At 43.5% G+C, this 19,806-nt stretch overlaps 1 protein-coding gene and 2 long non-coding RNA genes across 4 annotated transcripts; 1 reads left to right on the plus strand and 2 right to left on the minus strand.

Annotated features, from left to right (window-relative positions):
• Nucleotides 1-266: 266 nt before the first annotated feature.
• Nucleotides 267-2,792, minus strand: LOC103452642 (uncharacterized). 2 transcript variants are annotated; one of them, XM_008392164.4, is made up of 7 exons: nt 2,557-2,792; nt 2,200-2,237; nt 1,965-2,094; nt 1,609-1,778; nt 1,182-1,473; nt 722-885; nt 267-652 (listed from the first exon to the last, which is right to left on the minus strand). In XM_008392164.4, the coding sequence occupies exons 1-7, from the start codon at nt 2,598-2,600 to the stop codon at nt 498-500; spliced, it is 993 nt and encodes a 330-aa protein (XP_008390386.1). In that variant the 5' UTR covers nt 2,601-2,792; the 3' UTR covers nt 267-497. The 2 variants fall into 2 exon arrangements, with proteins under 2 accessions (XP_008390386.1, XP_070666964.1); XM_070810863.1 differs by having other exon boundaries at nt 2,200-2,299; nt 2,557-2,761.
• A 723-nt stretch (nt 2,793-3,515) lies between these two features.
• On the minus strand, nt 3,516-4,325 carry LOC139190277 (uncharacterized). The gene is made up of 2 exons (XR_011574378.1): nt 4,150-4,325; nt 3,516-3,896 (listed from the first exon to the last, which is right to left on the minus strand). It is a non-coding gene; the product is annotated as an uncharacterized lncRNA (long non-coding RNA).
• A 2,922-nt stretch (nt 4,326-7,247) lies between these two features.
• LOC103455187 (uncharacterized) lies at nt 7,248-9,255 on the plus strand. Its single transcript, XR_003768192.2, has 3 exons — nt 7,248-7,493; nt 7,580-7,678; nt 9,058-9,255. It is a non-coding gene; the product is annotated as an uncharacterized lncRNA (long non-coding RNA).
• The last annotated feature ends 10,551 nt before the right edge of the window (nt 9,256-19,806 follow it).

Raw genomic sequence — 19,806 nt, forward strand, 5'->3', positions numbered from 1 at the left:
AAGACCTTGGATGGGACGTAAAGGTGGTCGGAATGGCGCTTGAAGAGACAGTGTTGGATAACCAAGGCCGAGCAGGGTGCTCGGCTTGCATCATTCTGAAAGGACGCACCATCTTGACTGAACATGTATCACTTCACCACCTAATGTCTATTTATTAGTGTTAAATGACATAACATGATGAGGTAACATACTAAAAAATGTGCATGTTAATGGCTCGATATGTTTAACGCACTACAAATTTTAAAAGAAGAAAAGCGGCCTTTCAATTTGCAAAAATCACAAACTTCAGTTAAAATTGATTAAAAACATCAAAATACACTTCAATCACAAGTCATTTGGTGAACAAGGATTTTAGCACTATGGTATACCCACATCTAGACAATGCTTTTACAATATCATGGACAGTGACAAGGCCTTTAGTCCTTTCATTCGTAACATCTTTTTAGGAACAGCTAAAACATACGACATGCCGACAGCTAAAACAAACGACATGCCGACTACAGTGCTGTTGCAGTTCCACGGATAGTGACATCGGCCTCTACTATGCAAGCATCCTTCACCAAAAACCCATTACCTGCCTGACTGAAGGTGTCCAGTTTAAGGAAGGTAGGCCAACCGAAATCCCGAGTTGAGGTACTGAACCAGTTGTTTGCTACACATAATACACCCTCATGTTATGAAGGATGCATACAATTAAACACTGAAATAGGACAATCTTTACCTTTTAAGCACTCATGTTTGGCATGCATTTGATCTACAATGCGCATGGAAAACTCTGCAAATACTTTGGAACCAGAAAGTTTTTCCGGATCATCCAATTCCAAGAAAAGAGAAATATGAGTACCCTTTCCTTTCTTATGTCCCTTAGGATAGAGCACTATCTTCCTGCAACATTGGGAAGAATATGATGGCTTTTTATTGCATATCTCGCATTGGAAGCAAAATTTCAACAAGCTTTACGGTGATCACATCTAGTGCGAAACTTATGTAGTTAAAATTGCATATATAGTTTGAAACTCAAAAATCATTCCTTTTACTATGTTGGGGAAAAATTGACTTCAGCTAATAAAGGTGATTATCGTGCAGGTAAAAAAGGATGAGTGTTAAGAGATTATACAGTGGATAACAAATTTAACATTCTCTTATCAAGGGTATTAATATAAAGGGCCTAGCAGAGATACCAATTCCGTTCTCTGGCAATGAATGGTTCTGATTTGTAGGGGTCAGCACCTAACTTTGAAAAGTTCTCAACCTTCCAAACATGCTTGCACATAACAGCAACCTTGACCATCGATATTGACTCTCCTTTGCGAGCTCTTCTTTCTTTACAAACAAAGACCTCAGCTCCAATCACACAGGAATCATCAATGACATATCCGTTGGAAGCATCAGTAAACGATTTAAGAGTGATAAGCCTATCAAATCCCGAATAACGCATTACCCCATGGAAACACTTTTCCTTTTTATTGGCATCTATGGAATATGCAAGGTTCAAAATAATGATCAGAAAATGAGCAGTGACCATTGCAACTTGCAAACAAGAAAAATTTCAGGTCTATGAATATGTTCACTTAACGAGACGTAATTTTTGAAGTAGGTATAATGTACCTTGAAGAACCAGGAACATTCCCTTATTCTGATCAAGTAAAAAGAACCTGAAATTAACATATACTTCGAATCCAGTCTGAAGTGAATCAGCTCCAACCATTTCCAAGTAAACAGAGATGTGGCCTTCCACATTTTTCTTCTTGTTTCCATTCGGGTAGAGCACTAGTTTCCTGAGAGCAAACATACAGAATGCCTTTTTTACCAGCTTACACAGCACATGATATACGAAACACATTATTGCGTTACAAAAAATGAAAATGTCATAGAACTAATGTCAGACAGCGAGTGTGGAACATAAGTTTGCAGAAGATGATATTAAACTCAAACTTCAGCAGAAGATATAATGAGGGATTTACCATTTGTATCCTCCAGCTTCAAATTCTCCCGACTCATATTTGTCCACTGAAATTTTGGTTAGCCATGAAAATGACCCGATTTTCAGAGAGTAATGAGTTGGAGCTGAATCTGAATATGATATCGAAAACCCTGAAACAGAAAAGTGTTGATGCAAGCATATATCAGGCATCTATCGCATACAACAATATCCGGAAATCTGAAAACCGGCAATATAAAGCAGATAAAGTATCTAACCATTTTGTTGAAACGGATAACAAGCCATGGCAATAAAACTGAAATTGATTGACAAACTGGTAAGGCTAAACAGTTATCTTTTGCTTCAAGAGGAGCTTACCTATATATATAATGTCATTAAAGAAGGAAATACAAGCATCCAATGAAGAGATTTTTCAGTATGCCCCGAATACAGGATAGTACGCCACATGTCATTATACACTTCAAAAAAATACTTCTCTTCAATTGTATAATGCTATATGGTGTACCACCTTATGTTCCGGCACATTGAAATGCAATGAGCATGCTGCATATTGGACGAGATATGTCTTTTCATCTCTCTATATTGTACTCAATAGCTTCATGCATTGTGGATACCTTGGATTTGGTCTCTCAATACTGTACACAATAGCTTCATCCATTGTATAAAGGAAGACACGTACACTTTAATCTTCAAAAAGGTCTTTCTTCAAATTCCCACACAAAGCCCGCAAAGCTTTCTTCCCAAGAGGCATTATTCATGCCCATTAAAATGAAATTTTGAAACTTTGAATAGCAACATAACTTGAACCCGAGGCGCTGAACCAATTATAATCTAGAAGAATACGAAAATGTTCTCAGTTACTCCTGTTGCGATTATAGATTTAAGCACTGGTTTGGAGGTCCATTGAGAAATATTGGAAGCCAACTTCAACTTTTTCCTTTTTGCTGTGACTTTTTCTTTTTGTTTTGCTGTTAACTTTTTCTTTTTGTTTTGCTGTCAACTTTTTCTTTTTGCTTTTCTCCTTTTTTCTTTCGCTCATAGACATAGTCATTCCAACGTAAAAGGTACGAGAACTTAAGTTCTTATACAATTAAAGTTGTTATGCTCCGATCCCGAAACATAACTAAAAACAAACCAATAGTTCAACAACGTAAGAACCTTTCATTTTGTTTTGTGGCTGCACCTAACCTAACGGTTAGACTACTTACTTACCGTATGAAGAGATTAAGCCAATCATAGTTCACCATTTTGTTAATCTCAAAAAATTCGTATTTGCAATGACCTCCAAAAATTCTTATGGCATTATCTACTAGGAAAACATAGAGCTTTAGACAATTCCTGGACAACTCACAATCCATTACGAATAACATTTCAATAACTCTGATTCGTGCATGGTTTTTGCCTATGTATTTGTGCAATCGAGCTCTATTCAAAAATACTAAGAGTGACCCCAAAAGGTCTACGGATTTTTAATAACTAATTACGAAAAACCGAACTTTGTAACTCTAAAATTAATAAAAATTAAATTGAATTCCCAAAAATTCGAAATACGAAAAATTTGACTCAACTCAACTTTAAATCATCCTCAAATAAACTCAACTTTAATTCATCCTCAAATGTACAATATAAAGTGAATACACAAGCATGGATTAATTACAAATACACATCATTTACTCTTTCAGCCAATGAACCTAATGTAGAAAAGTCAATGAACCTAATGTAGAAGAGGCAATGAACCTATGTAGAAGATTTAATGAGCCTAATTATTCAGGGGACCTAAATAACACTCACCCTCTAATTGCTTTAACAGATTTCTGTGAATGATGGCTCAAGCCACTTTTGTAGGAGAAGAGAGGGGCTTTTAACAGGTTCTTTCAGATCATCCAATTCCAAGTAGAGAGACGTATGATTACCCTTTCCTTTCTGATTTCCCTTAGGATAGAGCAGTAGCTTCCTGCAACAGCCATCACATGAAGAGTAAGTGTACATTTCAAGATTACATAAACATCCTACCTTAATTTAAAACAACGGTTCTCTACACATTGGAGGAAAAATTTAACAAGATATTTACCAATACTTTTAAGAATAATGCAAAAATCGTTATCAACACATTGAAGAAAAAATTTGACAAAAGGTGATTTAGATCTATTTTGATAAGATATAGTAAATGAATTGTCGAGAGTGAAATCTTTTATCATCGGATATACCACTTCAAGCCTTCAGCAGTGAATACTTCTGAGTAGTAGCTCTCAGCATCTGACTTTGAGAAGTTCCCAACCTTACATGCTTGCGCATAACAGCATTCTTGATCATTGATAGACACTCTCCATTTCCTGTTCTTCTTTCTTTACAAACAAAGACATCCGCTCCAAACACAGGTATCATCCATGAGATATCCGTTAGAAGCATTAATAAAAGCTTTAAGAGGAATAAATCGATCATAAACCGAATAAGGCATCATCCCGTGAAAACATTTTTCCTTTTCTTTCGCATCTAATCAATGCAACATGAAAAATGGTTCAGAAAAATTAAAAGGAATAACACGCTCCGAGAACATGAAAAAAATCAACTCCTCACACATTCACTTGTTGAGATAAATTTGAAGATAGAATTGTAGACATCGAAATTTCGGTAAATAAATGTTGACCGATAAATCAAAGTTTCAACACTCATGTATTACATAATTTTTACACGTAGCATGTGACTCAACGAAAATTGAAATGAGTTGGAAAAGTCATCAAATAGGACACGTGTCAACACCTGGCAGAAACGACTTATTTCATCTGGGATATTATATTCAAAATTAGGCCTTGGAAAATTCTATAAATACAAGCCAATTTCATTCATAAAAAGGGAACCAATTCATATTACACCTTGAAGCTCTGAAGCTCTGAAACTCCGAAGCTCTCAAGCATCCAGGTTCCCGAAGAATCAAGAAAGTGTTCTTCGTTCTTCGTTCATCGTTCTTCCAAGATCAAGCTCCAACGGCCCTTTGGATCAACAATCATCCACCAATTCAAGATCAAGCCCCGACGGCCCTTGAAGAAAGTTTCATCGTTCATCATCCGTTCATCCTAAGATCAAGCCCCAACGGCCCTTTGGATCAACAACATCAACAAATCCACACAACTGTTCATCCTAAGATCAAGCCCCAACGGCCCTTTGGATCAACAACGTCGACAAATCCACACACACATCCAACCGTTCTTCAAGATTAAGCCCAAAAGCCCTTGAAGATCTGTTCATCACTGTTTCTTCAAGATCAAGCCCAAAAGCCCTTGAAGATCCGTTCATCACCGTTATTCAAGATCAAAGCCCCAACGGCTCCTTGAAGATCCGCTCAAATCCACCTTCAAAGATCAAGCCCACGGCCCTTTGAAGAAACTTCCAACAGTTCATCCAAGATCAAGCCTCAACAGCCCTTGGATCAACGAAACATCCACAAATCAATACCTTACGAAGATCGAATCAGAGGATCAAAATAGAGAGAGATTGTAACCTAAAATCATCAAATACAAATATTTGTTTGTGCACGTTGTTCTTGTCTCTTTCGTTTCAGGAATTTTCCGTGTTTACAAATTGGCACGCCCAGTGGGACCATCTCTGCCTCTCATCTCTTTCTCCGTTCAAGAAATTCAAGCGCACTGCCAAAATTAATGGCATCAAGGACGGCTCAAACTGTTCCCGCAACCGGCGCAAAGAACAAGAGCATCATCGTCGCAAGTGGTGTCACTTTGGGCATCACGACTCGAAGCATGGCAAAAGCTAGTTCTGCCGCCTCTTTCACCTCTGCATCAATAGTACGAAGGGAACAAGAGCACCCAAGGCACGAGCCTTTGATCACCTTAGCCTCACTAAGGGCACTAAGGGGGGAAAGACCAAGGGAATACTCCGAATCCATGCTCTCCGATGACGATTCAAGCGGCAGCTCAGCCATGCAAGTCATAACCGCTAGAGCAACTTCAATCGATGAACAGCTTGCTCAAATGAATGAAGCAATCGTAAGACTAACTCGAACTGTGGAAGAAAAAGACTTGCAAATCGCGGCATTAGTCAACCGACTGGAGGCGCAGGACAGCGAGAAACCCGACTCGGAGGATGATCCACTAAAGGGAGGATCTGGTGGAGACGAAGAACCCCCGGTGAAGAAAATCGATGGGAAGCCGAAACCAGACCAAGCAGCGGCGCTCATGGGATCTCTCTCTATCCAGCAGCTGCAGGAGATGATCACCAATACCATCAAGGCACAGTACGAAAGGAGCTCCCATGCCTCCACGTTGTACTCAAAGCCTTACTCCAGGAAGATCGACGCCTTGAGGATGCCGAAGGGCTATCAACCGCCAAAGTTTATGCAATTCGACGGAAAAGGAAACCATAAGCAACATGTCGCACATTTCGTCGAAACCTGCAACAATGCAGGGACAGAGGGAGATTACCTCGCTAAGCAGTTTGTGCGCTCGCTGAAAAGAAACGCCTTTGAGTGGTACACATACCTAGAACCTGAGTCCATCAACAGCTGGGAACAATTAGAGCGGGAATTCCTCAACCGCTTCTATAGCACCCGCCACACCGTGAGCATGCTAGAGCTGACGAGCACGAAGCAATGGAAGGAAGAACCAGTCATGGACTACATCAACCGATGGCGTAATCTAAGCCTCGACTGTAAGGACAGACTCTCTGAGATTTCTTCAATTGAGATGTGCATCCAAGGCATGCAATGGGGTTTGCAATACATCCTTCAAGGCATTAAACTGCGAACCTTCGAGGAATTGGCCACTCGCGCCCATGACATGGAGTTGAGCATCGCCCATCATGGGAAGAAAGAACCGATCGCCGACTACAAGAACGACAAAGTTTTTGGGACAAAGGTGGAAAAGGTTGCATGGAAACCCACCAAGGAAGCGATGACGGTCAACACATCTCTCGTCAAAATATCCACACGAGGCAAGGCGATTCAAACTGAAGCTTTTCATGATCAAGAGATGCGTAGACGCACTTTGAAGGAGCTTGAGGAGAAGACTTATCCATTCCCCGACTCTAATGTGGTTGCCATGCTAGATGACCTGTTAGACAAGAAGGTGATCAGTTTGCCTGAGTGCTGTAACACCCGCCCCCACTTATAAAATTATATGTGTGTAATATTCCCTAAATATTATAAATCTATCAATTTTACCCTTTTTGGACTACCCTATCAGGATCTAAGTTTTGGATCCTTCTTTCTTTTCAAACTGCCACGTGGCAGCTCCCTAACAATTTCCCTGTCTTCTCTCTCTGTCCCCCCCCCCCCCCCGTGACTCCTTCTTTCTCTTCTTCTTTTTCTGTTTTCTTTTCTTTCTTCTGTCTGTCTCTCTGTCCCTCCCGACTCTATCTCTTTCTCTCGTCTCTCTCTCTCATAGCTCCCTCATCTCTCTTCTCTGCAGCACCCCGCACGCACGCACCCGTCTCCCCCGCGCGAAGAAGACCCATCTCCTTCTTCTCTCTCCCTCTGTCCCGTGCTGCGAGCCCAGAAACCGGAGAGGAACTCCGGCGAAACCTTTATTTTCCCGGTTGGGTAAGCTCCAAACCTTCACTTTTTCGTCCTAAGATCTGGTGAATGAGTTTTAATGGAGGTTATTGTGTGATTTTCGAGGTTTTTAGGACGAATCGAAGCCGGGTGTAAGCACACCCAACTCCGGCGATCCCGAGGGTGTCGGGGCTTTTTCCGGCCATCTCCGGTCGTTCCACGACGAAAGGAAGGTATAAAAACACTCCCTTCGTCTTGCTCTTCGTTTTGGTACCTAGATCGGACTTTAGGGTGGTGTGTGGTAGTTGGCCGGAGCTGTGAAGCTCCGGTGGTGGTGCTCCGGTGAGGCCAGGCCTCCCAGGCCGGTTTCGAACAGCAGGCGGGCCTTAGGCCCGTGTGGTGAGGCCAGCCCAATCCAACCCATTTCCTTTTAATTGTTTAAATTAATTTCTGTTATAGATTAAGGCCCTTGGGCCGGTTATGTTTAGGGCATTAGGCCCGTGTGTGTAGCCCAAGCAGATTAGGCCTTGGGCCAATCTGAGTTCGGTTTTCAACCCAAAACCTTTAAGGCCTTTCGGCCCAACCCAAATTCAAAGCCCAGTGGACTTTGACCTCTGACCAGTTGACTGTTGACTGTTGACTTGGTCAACGGTCAACGTTGACTCGGTCAATGGTCAGAGTTGACTTTGACTTTGACTTTGACTTTGACCGGTCAACGGTCAACGTTGACTTTTTGAGTTGACTTTTCGGGGTTTCGTTCAGGACCTCTCCTAGGCTAATTTCGACGTCCTGGACCCGTTTTTGAAGTCCGTTTTCCCAAATTCAATCGTTTGAATAGAGTTTGACCAAAGGTACTCCTTTGTGTGAATAGGTGCAATTATTAACGGTGATTCTGTTATACCTTCTTGGTATAGCTTTGCACCGTCGGTGTACGGTGAGTGGACCCCTTCAAAATCATGTTTTAACAATAGAAATGCATACATGAAAAGCATGATTTAATACTTATGTTTTACGAAGTACTTTATGAGATATATGCTTACTGAGGCTAGATTGAATTATTACTATTTTTCCTATAACCCATGTTCTTATAGAATATCCGATGGATGACGATATGATATTAGAACATGTTTAGAACACCTCTTTGTAGTATAGATGATGGATGACTTTATACTACGAAGTTGTTTTTCAATATGTTTATGCTCAATGGTTTTGTACTTACCTAGTGGTCCTTTCCGCTACGGGACGTAGGGATAGATTTCGGTCCGTCCCGGGCGACGGTTTGGTGTTGGCATAGGGCCTGGAGTGTGTTTCCTCTGGCTATTTAGCACAGAGACGGGGAGCCGGCATGGGGCCTGTAGTGTATTTTCCTCTGATTGTCTGTTCAGAGACGGGGAGCCGGCATGGGGCCTGCAGGTTATCGGACAATTCACTAGTGTTTATTACTTATACAAGTTATGAATTTGAGATATTGCACGGCATGCTAGGTTTCGGAAAATCTATTTTGATCATGATATATATGTTTTCATAAAACCTGGGGGTTAGTATGTTGATAACTGTTTTATTATATTTATATCAAATTGGTCCACTCATGTTTGTTTTGCGCCCCCTTCAGGACCTACGAACGAGGATTACGATATAAGCTACGAGGCCTTTCCCTACCAGTGATCCAGTGCTATACTTCTTCTGCTTCGACATCTTTTGTAATATAGCACATCTCTATCTTAAATTATGTTTGTACTCTGTAATAGACGTATGCTCTGACATTATGCGTGGATCCTAATGTTGTTAATTAGAAGTTGATTTGGTAGTATTATTGTGGCTAGTCTTGCTGCCTGTTTTAGTTTATTTATGAGTTTTTACTTAAATTAATGGCTTTCGTCACCCTTTGGGTGTCGGCCAGCACGTGATCATCCCGATGTCACGAGGACATCGGGATCGGGGCGTGTCAGATTGGTATCAGAGCATGATTCATTCAGAGCATACTTAGGATTCTTTTCCACCATTTGGTAATTATAATTCCCCTTATATCCTTAATTTTCTGTTGTTCTAAATCTTTCTTGTTTCTTATCAGAATTATGGATCCCGCTGGTGGGCATGTACCTCGTCGAGCTCGTTCTGGTATAGGGGGAGGACTTGAGCAATTGGCTAATGTTTTGCGAACTGCCCTTACTGGTAGATCATCGAATCGCACCTATATTGAGATTGCTACCAGTCATGGTATTCCAGAGCTTAAGGTAGTGGGAGCCTGTCCGGAGGCTGAGGAATGGTTAGAACAGGTGGAAGATACTCTGGAGGGTATGAGATGTCCACCAGGTGAGTGGGCGGAGACTGCTGGGTTTTTTCTTAAGGGTCCTGCAAAGATTTGGTGGAAAGGAGTGAAGCATTCTCGTCCACGAGGCACTTCGATGACTTGGGTGGCATTCCGGAAAGCTTTCAGTGCACATTTTCTGAGTCCCAGTTATCAGTTGAGGATGAGACAACAATTTCTGGAGTTTCGTCAAGGCGATCTGAGTATCACAGAGATGGATAATACTTTTCGACGCCTGTCGAGACACCATCCGGTGACTTATGATAACCCGAGTGAGAAGATGGTTCAGTTGCTGGTTTGTTTGAACCCTGATTATCGTGAACGAGTGGCAGCCATAAGGCACAGAAGTTATGAGGAAATGATTGAGACTTGTTTGAGGATTGAACAATCTAGGTGGGAGACTCAGCACCAGGAGGAGCAGGCGCAGTATCAGGAACCACCCAGATATCAGGAACAACCTCGGAACCAGAACCAGAGAGGTCGTGGTTTTAGATCTCGGAGTGTGAGGGAATCTGGTAGCTCTTCTAACTTTGTTGGCCCTAGACACTCTCATTCTTTCAAACGTTAGGGTCAAGGTTCAGGTTCTTCCAGCGAGGGTTCGGGTAATGAATCAGGGAGACGATCTTTCAGTCATTTCCGGTCGCAGGTTACATGCCACAGGTGTGGAGGCATGGGACATATTGCCAGATTTTGCCCTTCAGGACAGCCTGCTGAGAGTTATGCATCGGTGCCGAGTTATGGTGGAGGGAGTAATCCGAGTTCTAGCTATGGAGGTAATTACACTCAGAGCTATGGTGGAAGTGGAAGTGGAAGTCAGAATACCCAATTTTCCACTCAGAGACAGCCGCAACAGTTTGGTGCAGCTTCGAGTAGCCGCTCTCAGGGGAATCGAGCAGGCCGTAATAATCAAGGTTTCAGAGCTCGTGGTAACCGTAACAGTGGTGGAGGACGTCAGTTTCATGGACGTATCAACGCCATGACACAGCAGGAGGCTGATCAGGATCCTCAAGTCATTACCGGTATGTTACTTATTTGTGGTAATTGGGCGAGGGTTCTAATCGATCCGGGTGCTACTTTTTCTTTTGTGTCTTCATCTTTTGCACCGAATTTAAATGCACCACCTACACCTCTTGGTTATGATATGCTTGTGCAAATGCCGCAAGGGGATCTGTTTTGTGCTCAGTGGGAGTATAAAAGTTGCCTAGTGGTAGTGGAAGGGGAAATGATGGAGGCTAATCTGGTCCCTTTTCATTTGGCGGAGTTCGATGTGATTTTGGGGATGGATTGGCTATCCAGGCACCGGGCCTATGTCGCATGTTGGGAGAAATCTGTGACGTTCAATCGACCTGGACGACCGTCAATCACATTTCAGGGTGAGCGACGAATCCTTCCTAATAGTATTATTTCCGCTATTCAGGCTACTAGATTGTTGAGTAGGGGATGTGTGGGATTCTTAGCCCATGTAGTAACGAGGGATAAATCTTCGTTACGTCCTAAGGATGTGCCAGTGGTGAAGCATTACACCGATGTTTTCCCGGAGGATTTACCAGGGTTACCGCCTGCGAGGGAAATTGAATTTACCATCGATTTACTTCCAGGAACAGACCCTATCTCTTTAGCACCTTATCGAATGGCACCGGCGGAGTTGAGGGAATTGAAGGTTCAACTTCAGGAGTTGGTGGATAAAGGTTACATCCAATCCAGTATGTCTCCCTGGGGTGCTCCTGTTTTATTTGTTAAAAAGAAGGATGGATCGATGAGACTTTGCATCGACTATCGGCAGTTAAACCGGGTGACGGTGAAGAATCGTTATCCTTTGCCTCGGATCGACGATCTGTTCGACCAGCTGAAAGGTGCTCAGATATTCTCTAAGATCGACCTTCGCTCAGGTTATCACCAGTTGTTAATTCGGGAGGGAGATGTACCGAAGACTGCTTTCCGCACTAGGTATGGACACTTTGAATTTCGTGTCATGCCTTTCGGACTGACGAATGCACCTGCAGCGTTCATGGATTTGATGAACAGAGTTTTCAGACCGTATTTGGATCGGTTTGTGATTGTGTTCATTGATGATATTCTGATCTTTTCCAAGAGTGTCAGCGAGCACAAGAAGCATTTGAGGTTGGTGTTGGAAAGGTTGAGCAGTGAGCAGTTGTATGCTAAGTTTAGCAAGTGTCAGTTCTGGCTAACCCAAATTAGCTTTCTCGGTCATGTAGTATCTGCTGAGGGGATTAGTGTGGATCCTCAGAAGGTGTCAGCAATAACTACGTGGGAGCAACCGAGGAATGTTACTGAAGTGAGGAGTTTTCTAGGTCTGGCTGGCTATTACCGAAGATTTGTTAAAGGTTTCTCAGCCATTGCCTTACCTCTGAATAAGTTGACTCGAAAGGAAGTGGAGTTTAAGTGGGATGAAGATTGTGAGCGGAGTTTTCAGGAACTGAAGCGATGTCTTACTCAAGCTCCCGTTCTTACTCTTCCAGACGATAGCGGTGAGTTTGATATCTACACGGATGCATCACTATCAGGTTTGGGTTGTGTACTGATGCAGCATGACAAAGTCATTGCTTATGCTTCCAGACAGCTCAAAATTCACGAGAGAAACTATCCCACTCATGATTTGGAACTTGGTGCAGTAGTGTTTGCTTTGAAGATCTGGAGACATTACTTGTACGGTGAGAAGTGTCGCATCTTTACTGATCATAAGAGCCTCAAGTATATCTTTACTCAGAGAGATTTGAATTTGAGGCAGAGAAGATGGATGGAACTTATCACTGATTATAACTGCACGATCGAGTATCATCCCGGACATGCCAATGTAGTGGCAGATGCACTTAGTCGGAAATATCATGGACAGCTTGCATCTCTCCAAGCTATTCATGTTCCACTACTATTTTCTCTTCGAGAAACAGGCTTGTCGGTGAGACCGGGTGAGCAAGGAGCGTGGTTGGCAAATTTCCAAGTTAGACCTGTTTTGGTGGATATGGTCATAGAAGCTCAGGAGCTTGATCAGGAAAGTGCCAACATTAAGGTTTCAGTGGAAAAAGGAAAAGAGAAGCATTTTATCATCCGAAGTGATGGAGCCTTGATGTGGGAAAACAGATTGTATGTTCCTCATGATAACGAAGCAGTGAAAAGAGCAATTCTGGATGAAGCACATTTGTCAGCTTATGCCATGCATCCGGGAAGTACTAAACTGTATCGCACTATCCGTCCGTTCTATTATTGGTTGGGAATGAAGCGGGATGTGGCGGATTATGTGAGTAGATGCATCATTTGTCAACAAGTGAAGGCAGAGAGGCAAAGACCTGGAGGATTGATGCAGAATCTTCCGATACCAGCATGGAAATGGGAAGACATCACCATGGATTTTGTGTATGGTCTGCCGAGGACGCGGTCGAGATTGGACGGCATATGGGTAATTGTTGATCGACTGACTAAGACCGCTCATTTCTTACCTGTTCGACAGACCTATTCAATGGAGAAATTATCGAAGTTGTTCATCGATAATATTGTTAGACTTCATGGTGTACCTGTCTCTATTGTTTCAGACAGAGATCCCAGATTTACTTCCAGATTTTGGAAAGCTTTTAATACTGTCATGGGTACTCAGTTGCTGTTTAGTACTGCTTATCATCCGCAGACTGACGGTCAGTCCGAGAGGACAATACAAACATTGGAGGACATGTTGAGAGTGTCTGTTCTTCAGTGGAAGGGTAGTTGGGATAACTATCTGCCGTTGGTTGAATTTGCATACAACAACAGCTACCATTCGAGTATTGGTGTGGCACCTTATGAAGCCTTGTATGGGAGAGTGTGTCGAACGCCGTTGTGTTGGGCAGAGGTCGGCGAGCGAGTATTGTTGGGACCGGAGATTGTAGACACTACCAATGAGAACATCCAGCTGATAAAGAGAAATCTCAAGGCAGCTCAAGACCGACAGAAAAGCATAGCGGACAAACATTCAAAAGATCGGGAGTACAAGGTTGGTGACTTTGTATTCTTGAAGTTGTCTCCCTGGAAGGGTGTGGTTCGTTTTGGTAAGCGAGGAAAGTTGAGTCCTCGATATGTTGGTCCTTATCAGATTACGGAGAGAATTGGTGCAGTTGCCTATAGATTGGAGTTGCCACCGGAGTTATCTCAGATTCACAATGTTTTCCATATTTCTATGCTTCGGAAATATGTATCGGACCCCTCTCATGTTATTCAGCTAGAGCCGCTGGAAGTAAGTCCAGATGTTAGTTATGTTGAAGAACCAGTGGCTATTCTTGACCAGCAGAATAAAGTGTTGAGGAACAAGGTCATTCCGTTGGTGAAAGTGCTGTGGAGGAACCATGCTACTGAAGAAGCGACGTGGGAAACGGAAGACCTGATGAGGAGTCAGTATCCGTATTTATTTGCTTGAAGTTGTAATTTCGGGGACGAAATTTTTATAAGGGGGGTAGATTGTAACACCCGCCCCCACTTATAAAATTATATGTGTGTAATATTCCCTAAATATTATAAATCTATCAATTTTACCCTTTTTGGACTACCCTATCAGGATCTAAGTTTTGGATCCTTCTTTCTTTTCAAACTGCCACGTGGCAGCTCCCTAACAATTTCCCTGTCTTCTCTCTCTGTCCCCCCCCCGTGACTCCTTCTTTCTCTTCTTCTTTTTCTGTTTTCTTTTCTTTCTTCTGTCTGTCTCTCTGTCCCTCCCGACTCTATCTCTTTCTCTCGTCTCTCTCTCTCATAGCTCCCTCATCTCTCTTCTCTGCAGCACCCCGCACGCACGCACCCGTCTCCCCCGCGCGAAGAAGACCCATCTCCTTCTTCTCTCTCCCTCTGTCCCGTGCTGCGAGCCCAGAAACCGGAGAGGAACTCCGGCGAAACCTTTATTTTCCCGGTTGGGTAAGCTCCAAACCTTCACTTTTTCGTCCTAAGATCTGGTGAATGAGTTTTAATGGAGGTTATTGTGTGATTTTCGAGGTTTTTAGGACGAATCGAAGCCGGGTGTAAGCACACCCAACTCCGGCGATCCCGAGGGTGTCGGGGCTTTTTCCGGCCATCTCCGGTCGTTCCACGACGAAAGGAAGGTATAAAAACACTCCATTCGTCTTGCTCTTCGTTTTGGTACCTAGATCGGACTTTAGGGTGGTGTGTGGTAGTTGGCCGGAGCTGTGAAGCTCCGGTGGTGGTGCTCCGGTGAGGCCAGGCCTCCCAGGCCGGTTTCGAACAGCAGGCGGGCCTTAGGCCCGTGTGGTGAGGCCAGCCCAATCCAACCCATTTCCTTTTAATTGTTTAAATTAATTTCTGTTATAGATTAAGGCCCTTGGGCCGGTTATGTTTAGGGCATTAGGCCCGTGTGTGTAGCCCAAGCAGATTAGGCCTTGGGCCAATCTGAGTTCGGTTTTCAACCCAAAACCTTTAAGGCCTTTCGGCCCAACCCAAATTCAAAGCCCAGTGGACTTTGACCTCTGACCAGTTGACTGTTGACTGTTGACTTGGTCAACGGTCAACGTTGACTCGGTCAATGGTCAGAGTTGACTTTGACTTTGACTTTGACTTTGACTTTGACCGGTCAACGGTCAACGTTGACTTTTTGAGTTGACTTTTCGGGGTTTCGTTCAGGACCTCTCCTAGGCTAATTTCGACGTCCTGGACCCGTTTTTGAAGTCCGTTTTCCCAAATTCAATCGTTTGAATAGAGTTTGACCAAAGGTACTCCTTTGTGTGAATAGGTGCAATTATTAACGGTGATTCTGTTATACCTTCTTGGTATAGCTTTGCACCGTCGGTGTACGGTGAGTGGACCCCTTCAAAATCATGTTTTAACAATAGAAATGCATACATGAAAAGCATGATTTAATACTTATGTTTTACGAAGTACTTTATGAGATATATGCTTACTGAGGCTAGATTGAATTATTACTATTTTTCCTATAACCCATGTTCTTATAGAATATCCGATGGATGACGATATGATATTAGAACATGTTTAGAACACCTCTTTGTAGTATAGATGATGGATGACTTTATACTACGAAGTTGTTTTTCAATATGTTTATGCTCAATGGTTTTGTACTTACCTAGTGGTCCTTTCCGCTACGGGACGTAGGGATAGATTTCGGTCCGTCCCGGGCGACGGTTTGGTGTTGGCATAGGGCCTGGAGTGTGTTTCCTCTGGCTATTTAGCACAGAGACGGGGAGCCGGCATGGGGCCTGTAGTGTATTTTCCTCTGATTGTCTGTTCAGAGACGGGGAGCCGGCATGGGGCCTGCAGGTTATCGGACAATTCACTAGTGTTTATTACTTATACAAGTTATGAATTTGAGATATTGCACGGCATGCTAGGTTTCGGAAAATCTATTTTGATCATGATATATATGTTTTCATAAAACCTGGGGGTTAGTATGTTGATAACTGTTTTATTATATTTATATCAAATTGGTCCACTCATGTTTGTTTTGCGCCCCCTTCAGGACCTACGAACGAGGATTACGATATAAGCTACGAGGCCTTTCCCTACCAGTGATCCAGTGCTATACTTCTTCTGCTTCGACATCTTTTGTAATATAGCACATCTCTATCTTAAATTATGTTTGTACTCTGTAATAGACGTATGCTCTGACATTATGCGTGGATCCTAATGTTGTTAATTAGAAGTTGATTTGGTAGTATTATTGTGGCTAGTCTTGCTGCCTGTTTTAGTTTATTTATGAGTTTTTACTTAAATTAATGGCTTTCGTCACCCTTTGGGTGTCGGCCAGCACGTGATCATCCCGATGTCACGAGGACATCGGGATCGGGGCGTGTCAGTGCAGACGGCCGGAAGAGATGAATCGTACCGACAGTCTAAGATACTGTAAATTCCACCGCTTCATCAGTCATCCGACAGAAAAATGTTTCGTGCTGAAAGATCTCATCATGAAGCTGGCTCAGAAAGGAATCATCGAGCTAGATCTTGACGATGTGGTGGAGTCAAACTATACCACCTTCACTTTTGGCTCTTCCGACTCAAAGTTTTCACCTCAACCGCTGGGGGCATCCTTCAAGACAAGAAAAATTGAAGGATGGACTCAAGTCACTCCTAAGAAATTGCACAAGAAGCATACGTCTTCTCCACAAGCTCACCAATGGGAAAGGGGGCAAAGCAGCTCTTGTCAACCTTCAAAGCAACGTGAACGTGTTGAAGATGATGAAATTTCGACACATAGATCGTCCATCCCCATCACGATGCGTGATTTCTTTCCTGAAGACTTCTTCAATCACTCTGTCAAGGCTCCTTGCTATGAAGATTGTGAGGAACGCCTCTCCAAAATTGCTTGACAAATTCACCAACGCTCCTTGCCTGCACGAGTTGAAACTACAAACGGCACCACCAAAAGAAAATACAAAAAAATATCTATGTGTTTGAACTACGTTACGACTTGATCTCTTCTTTGGAGGGGTACGTAGGCAGCTCGAACATTCAATTTGAGTTCAGTCACATCAAAATAAAGAATAAGAAATTTTATTACAAGTTTGATGCTATTACAATTTCTTTGTACCAAAAAAAAAAATACATATGTGATTACTATGTATTTAAGAAAAAATAAATAAATAAATAAGTGTTTCATTCAAAAAAAAAAAAAAAAGGAAACAAATATATATATGGACCCCAAAGCAACCCCAAGCCTAATCTGCGGCAAGCCCATCAAAAGAAGTCGCTCAGGCCTGCTTTGTGTGAAGGACCATCTTGAAGGGTCAACTCAGCCACCTGTCTCCCTCTCGTTTCAGCTTCTTCTACCCGGAATCCCTCATCACCCACAACTGCTTCAGTCGTTCTCCCATCTCCTCTCTGATGCCTACACCGTGCTCTCACTCCCATCGACACTCTCATAGACTTCGCAATCGGAAAAATCCAGTGGTGCTGCGGCTCACATGGACCCGCAATACCCGACCAAGCCGGCGCGGTCGCACGGGCTGCAAATGAAAATGACGATTGCAACCTCACAGCCCTCTGCGACCACATACAGACGGAGGGCTTCAATTCCGGTGCCTTCTCCGATATGGTCGTCCACGCCATGGGCTCCACCTACCATCTCCACCCGAATCTCTACCCGACCCCCGACACCACACCAAACCCGATACCCCAATCCCCACCATCGACCTGGCGGATCTTCACACCGATCCCCACTCCGTCGTCGTCTTCTCTCTTCTACCTCCTCATCTTCTCTCTTTTTTCTGATCACCAATGGAGTCAGACGAGGAGCAGGATTGTTTTCGCGGGTTATATCCGGAGTATGGCGCAATTTTCATGTCAAGCAGTGCAAATGATAGATGAGTGTTTTGAACGGAGACTGTTTGGCTTTCCGTCTTCACAAGACCAATTTGTAAAGCAGATTAAAACTGGAATGATTTTGTTTCTGTTTGAATTCGAGAGGAGAGAACTTCATGGTGTTTTTCAAGCATGCTCTGATGGTGAAATGAATATTTCGCCTTCTGCATACAATTCATCAGGAAGGCAGTTTCCTGCTCAGGTAAAAGTGAAGCTTATTTGGCGTTGTCATTCACTTTCAGAACCTGAATTCAGTGGCGCAATCAAAGATAACTACTTTTCAAATTGGAAGTTCCGTTTCGGTCTCTCCAAAGCTCAGGTCCGAAGACTTTTATCGTTGTTCAGCTCACGAAAGTTGAAATATCAGCGGCGGCAGAGACAATTAGCCAGTAGAAGAGAACCAATATCAGTGGACACTGCTGGTAGAGTCAAGGAAGTCGATGATGGCAAGTCTGTATTGAGTTATAAGGCAATCAACAAGCTTGTTGCCGACAATCATAATGGGCAAAAAAACAAAAAAATGAGTCAGTCACCGTGGAATGTCTCTGGGAATATTGGAAAAGAAGATGGTGGCATGTTGGCAAGTGATGAAGTGGGTAATCTTCATGAAGTAGACAAGAAGGTTGGGAAGATCATGCAGCGTGTGTATCTTGGGCCTGTTCCAGGTGAAGTTGGAAAATTAGATGCTGCTTTTGCAATGTCTGAGAAGGCAGGGAATGAATTTAATGTGGATGTTAAATCTGTGTCATCTGAGCATCTTATGTTGGATCAATCTAGACGAGGTGATGACGATCTGGTAATTCATGATGATTCCAGCTGTTTAATTGGTGATAAATTACAACACATCTGTCCCATCTCCTTTGGTGCTTGCTCTCGTAATCTCCCAATCAGATTCGACCCTCCAGAACATCGGCAAGCTTTACTCTGATGTACCTCATCCTCCCTCTCCCCTTTCGTCACCTCCGTCCGCTGGACCCTGCTCCCTCTCCGCCGCAATCTCCTCGCCACTACCTGCAGAAGCTGGAGGTCTACAACGAGGTGCTGACGGCGACATTCGAAGAATCTGTGGCGATTCTGGTATTCACGAGGTCCTTCTCCTGCAGCTCTCCTGTCTCTGCCCATCACGCCCAGCGAGAGCAGCCACGAAGAGCTTGGATTAGGAGGAACCATTGTCTACCAGAGGTTCCTAAAGACTGAGCGGTGCAATTCTTCTCGACCGATCCACCACATCCACGCAAAAAAAAAAAAAAAAAAAAGTTGCAAACTAGCTGTAGCACCGAGACTCCTCCTCTGATCAACGAACAGCAGCTCCAGTTCTGCCACGCCATCGCCAGAACTCTTCTCTTCAACGACGCTGAAGAACACCATCCAAGCATGCCTGTTGCTGCTCCACCGTAGCTTCTATCCAGTTTTTGCGCTTTTGCTTCTCCGTCGTGAAGCTCGACACCTTGCACTACTTCAAGCTCACCACTCTGGCCACCATGATCAAAGTCGATGAAGAACTTCAGTGACCGCTGTCAAACGACTAGTCGGTCGAGAAGCGCGACGCTTTGCACCACCAAAACCTCCTCGCCTGTGCTCGGTGGTTGTCCTTCTTGCATGTGCTCAGTGGTGGTAGTGGTAAAGCTTCTTCCTTTGTCTCACGGTTGCCAACAACCTCAGAGACCGCTGTCAAACAACTAGCCGGCCGAGAAGCTCTTCATCACTTCCTAGCGAGACCCGTGCTTTCGTTCTCGCCTAGAAGCCAAATTTATA

This window comes from Malus domestica, chromosome 13, assembly GCF_042453785.1.
Source record: "Malus domestica chromosome 13, GDT2T_hap1".
NCBI classification, from domain to species: domain Eukaryota; kingdom Viridiplantae; phylum Streptophyta; class Magnoliopsida; order Rosales; family Rosaceae; genus Malus; species Malus domestica.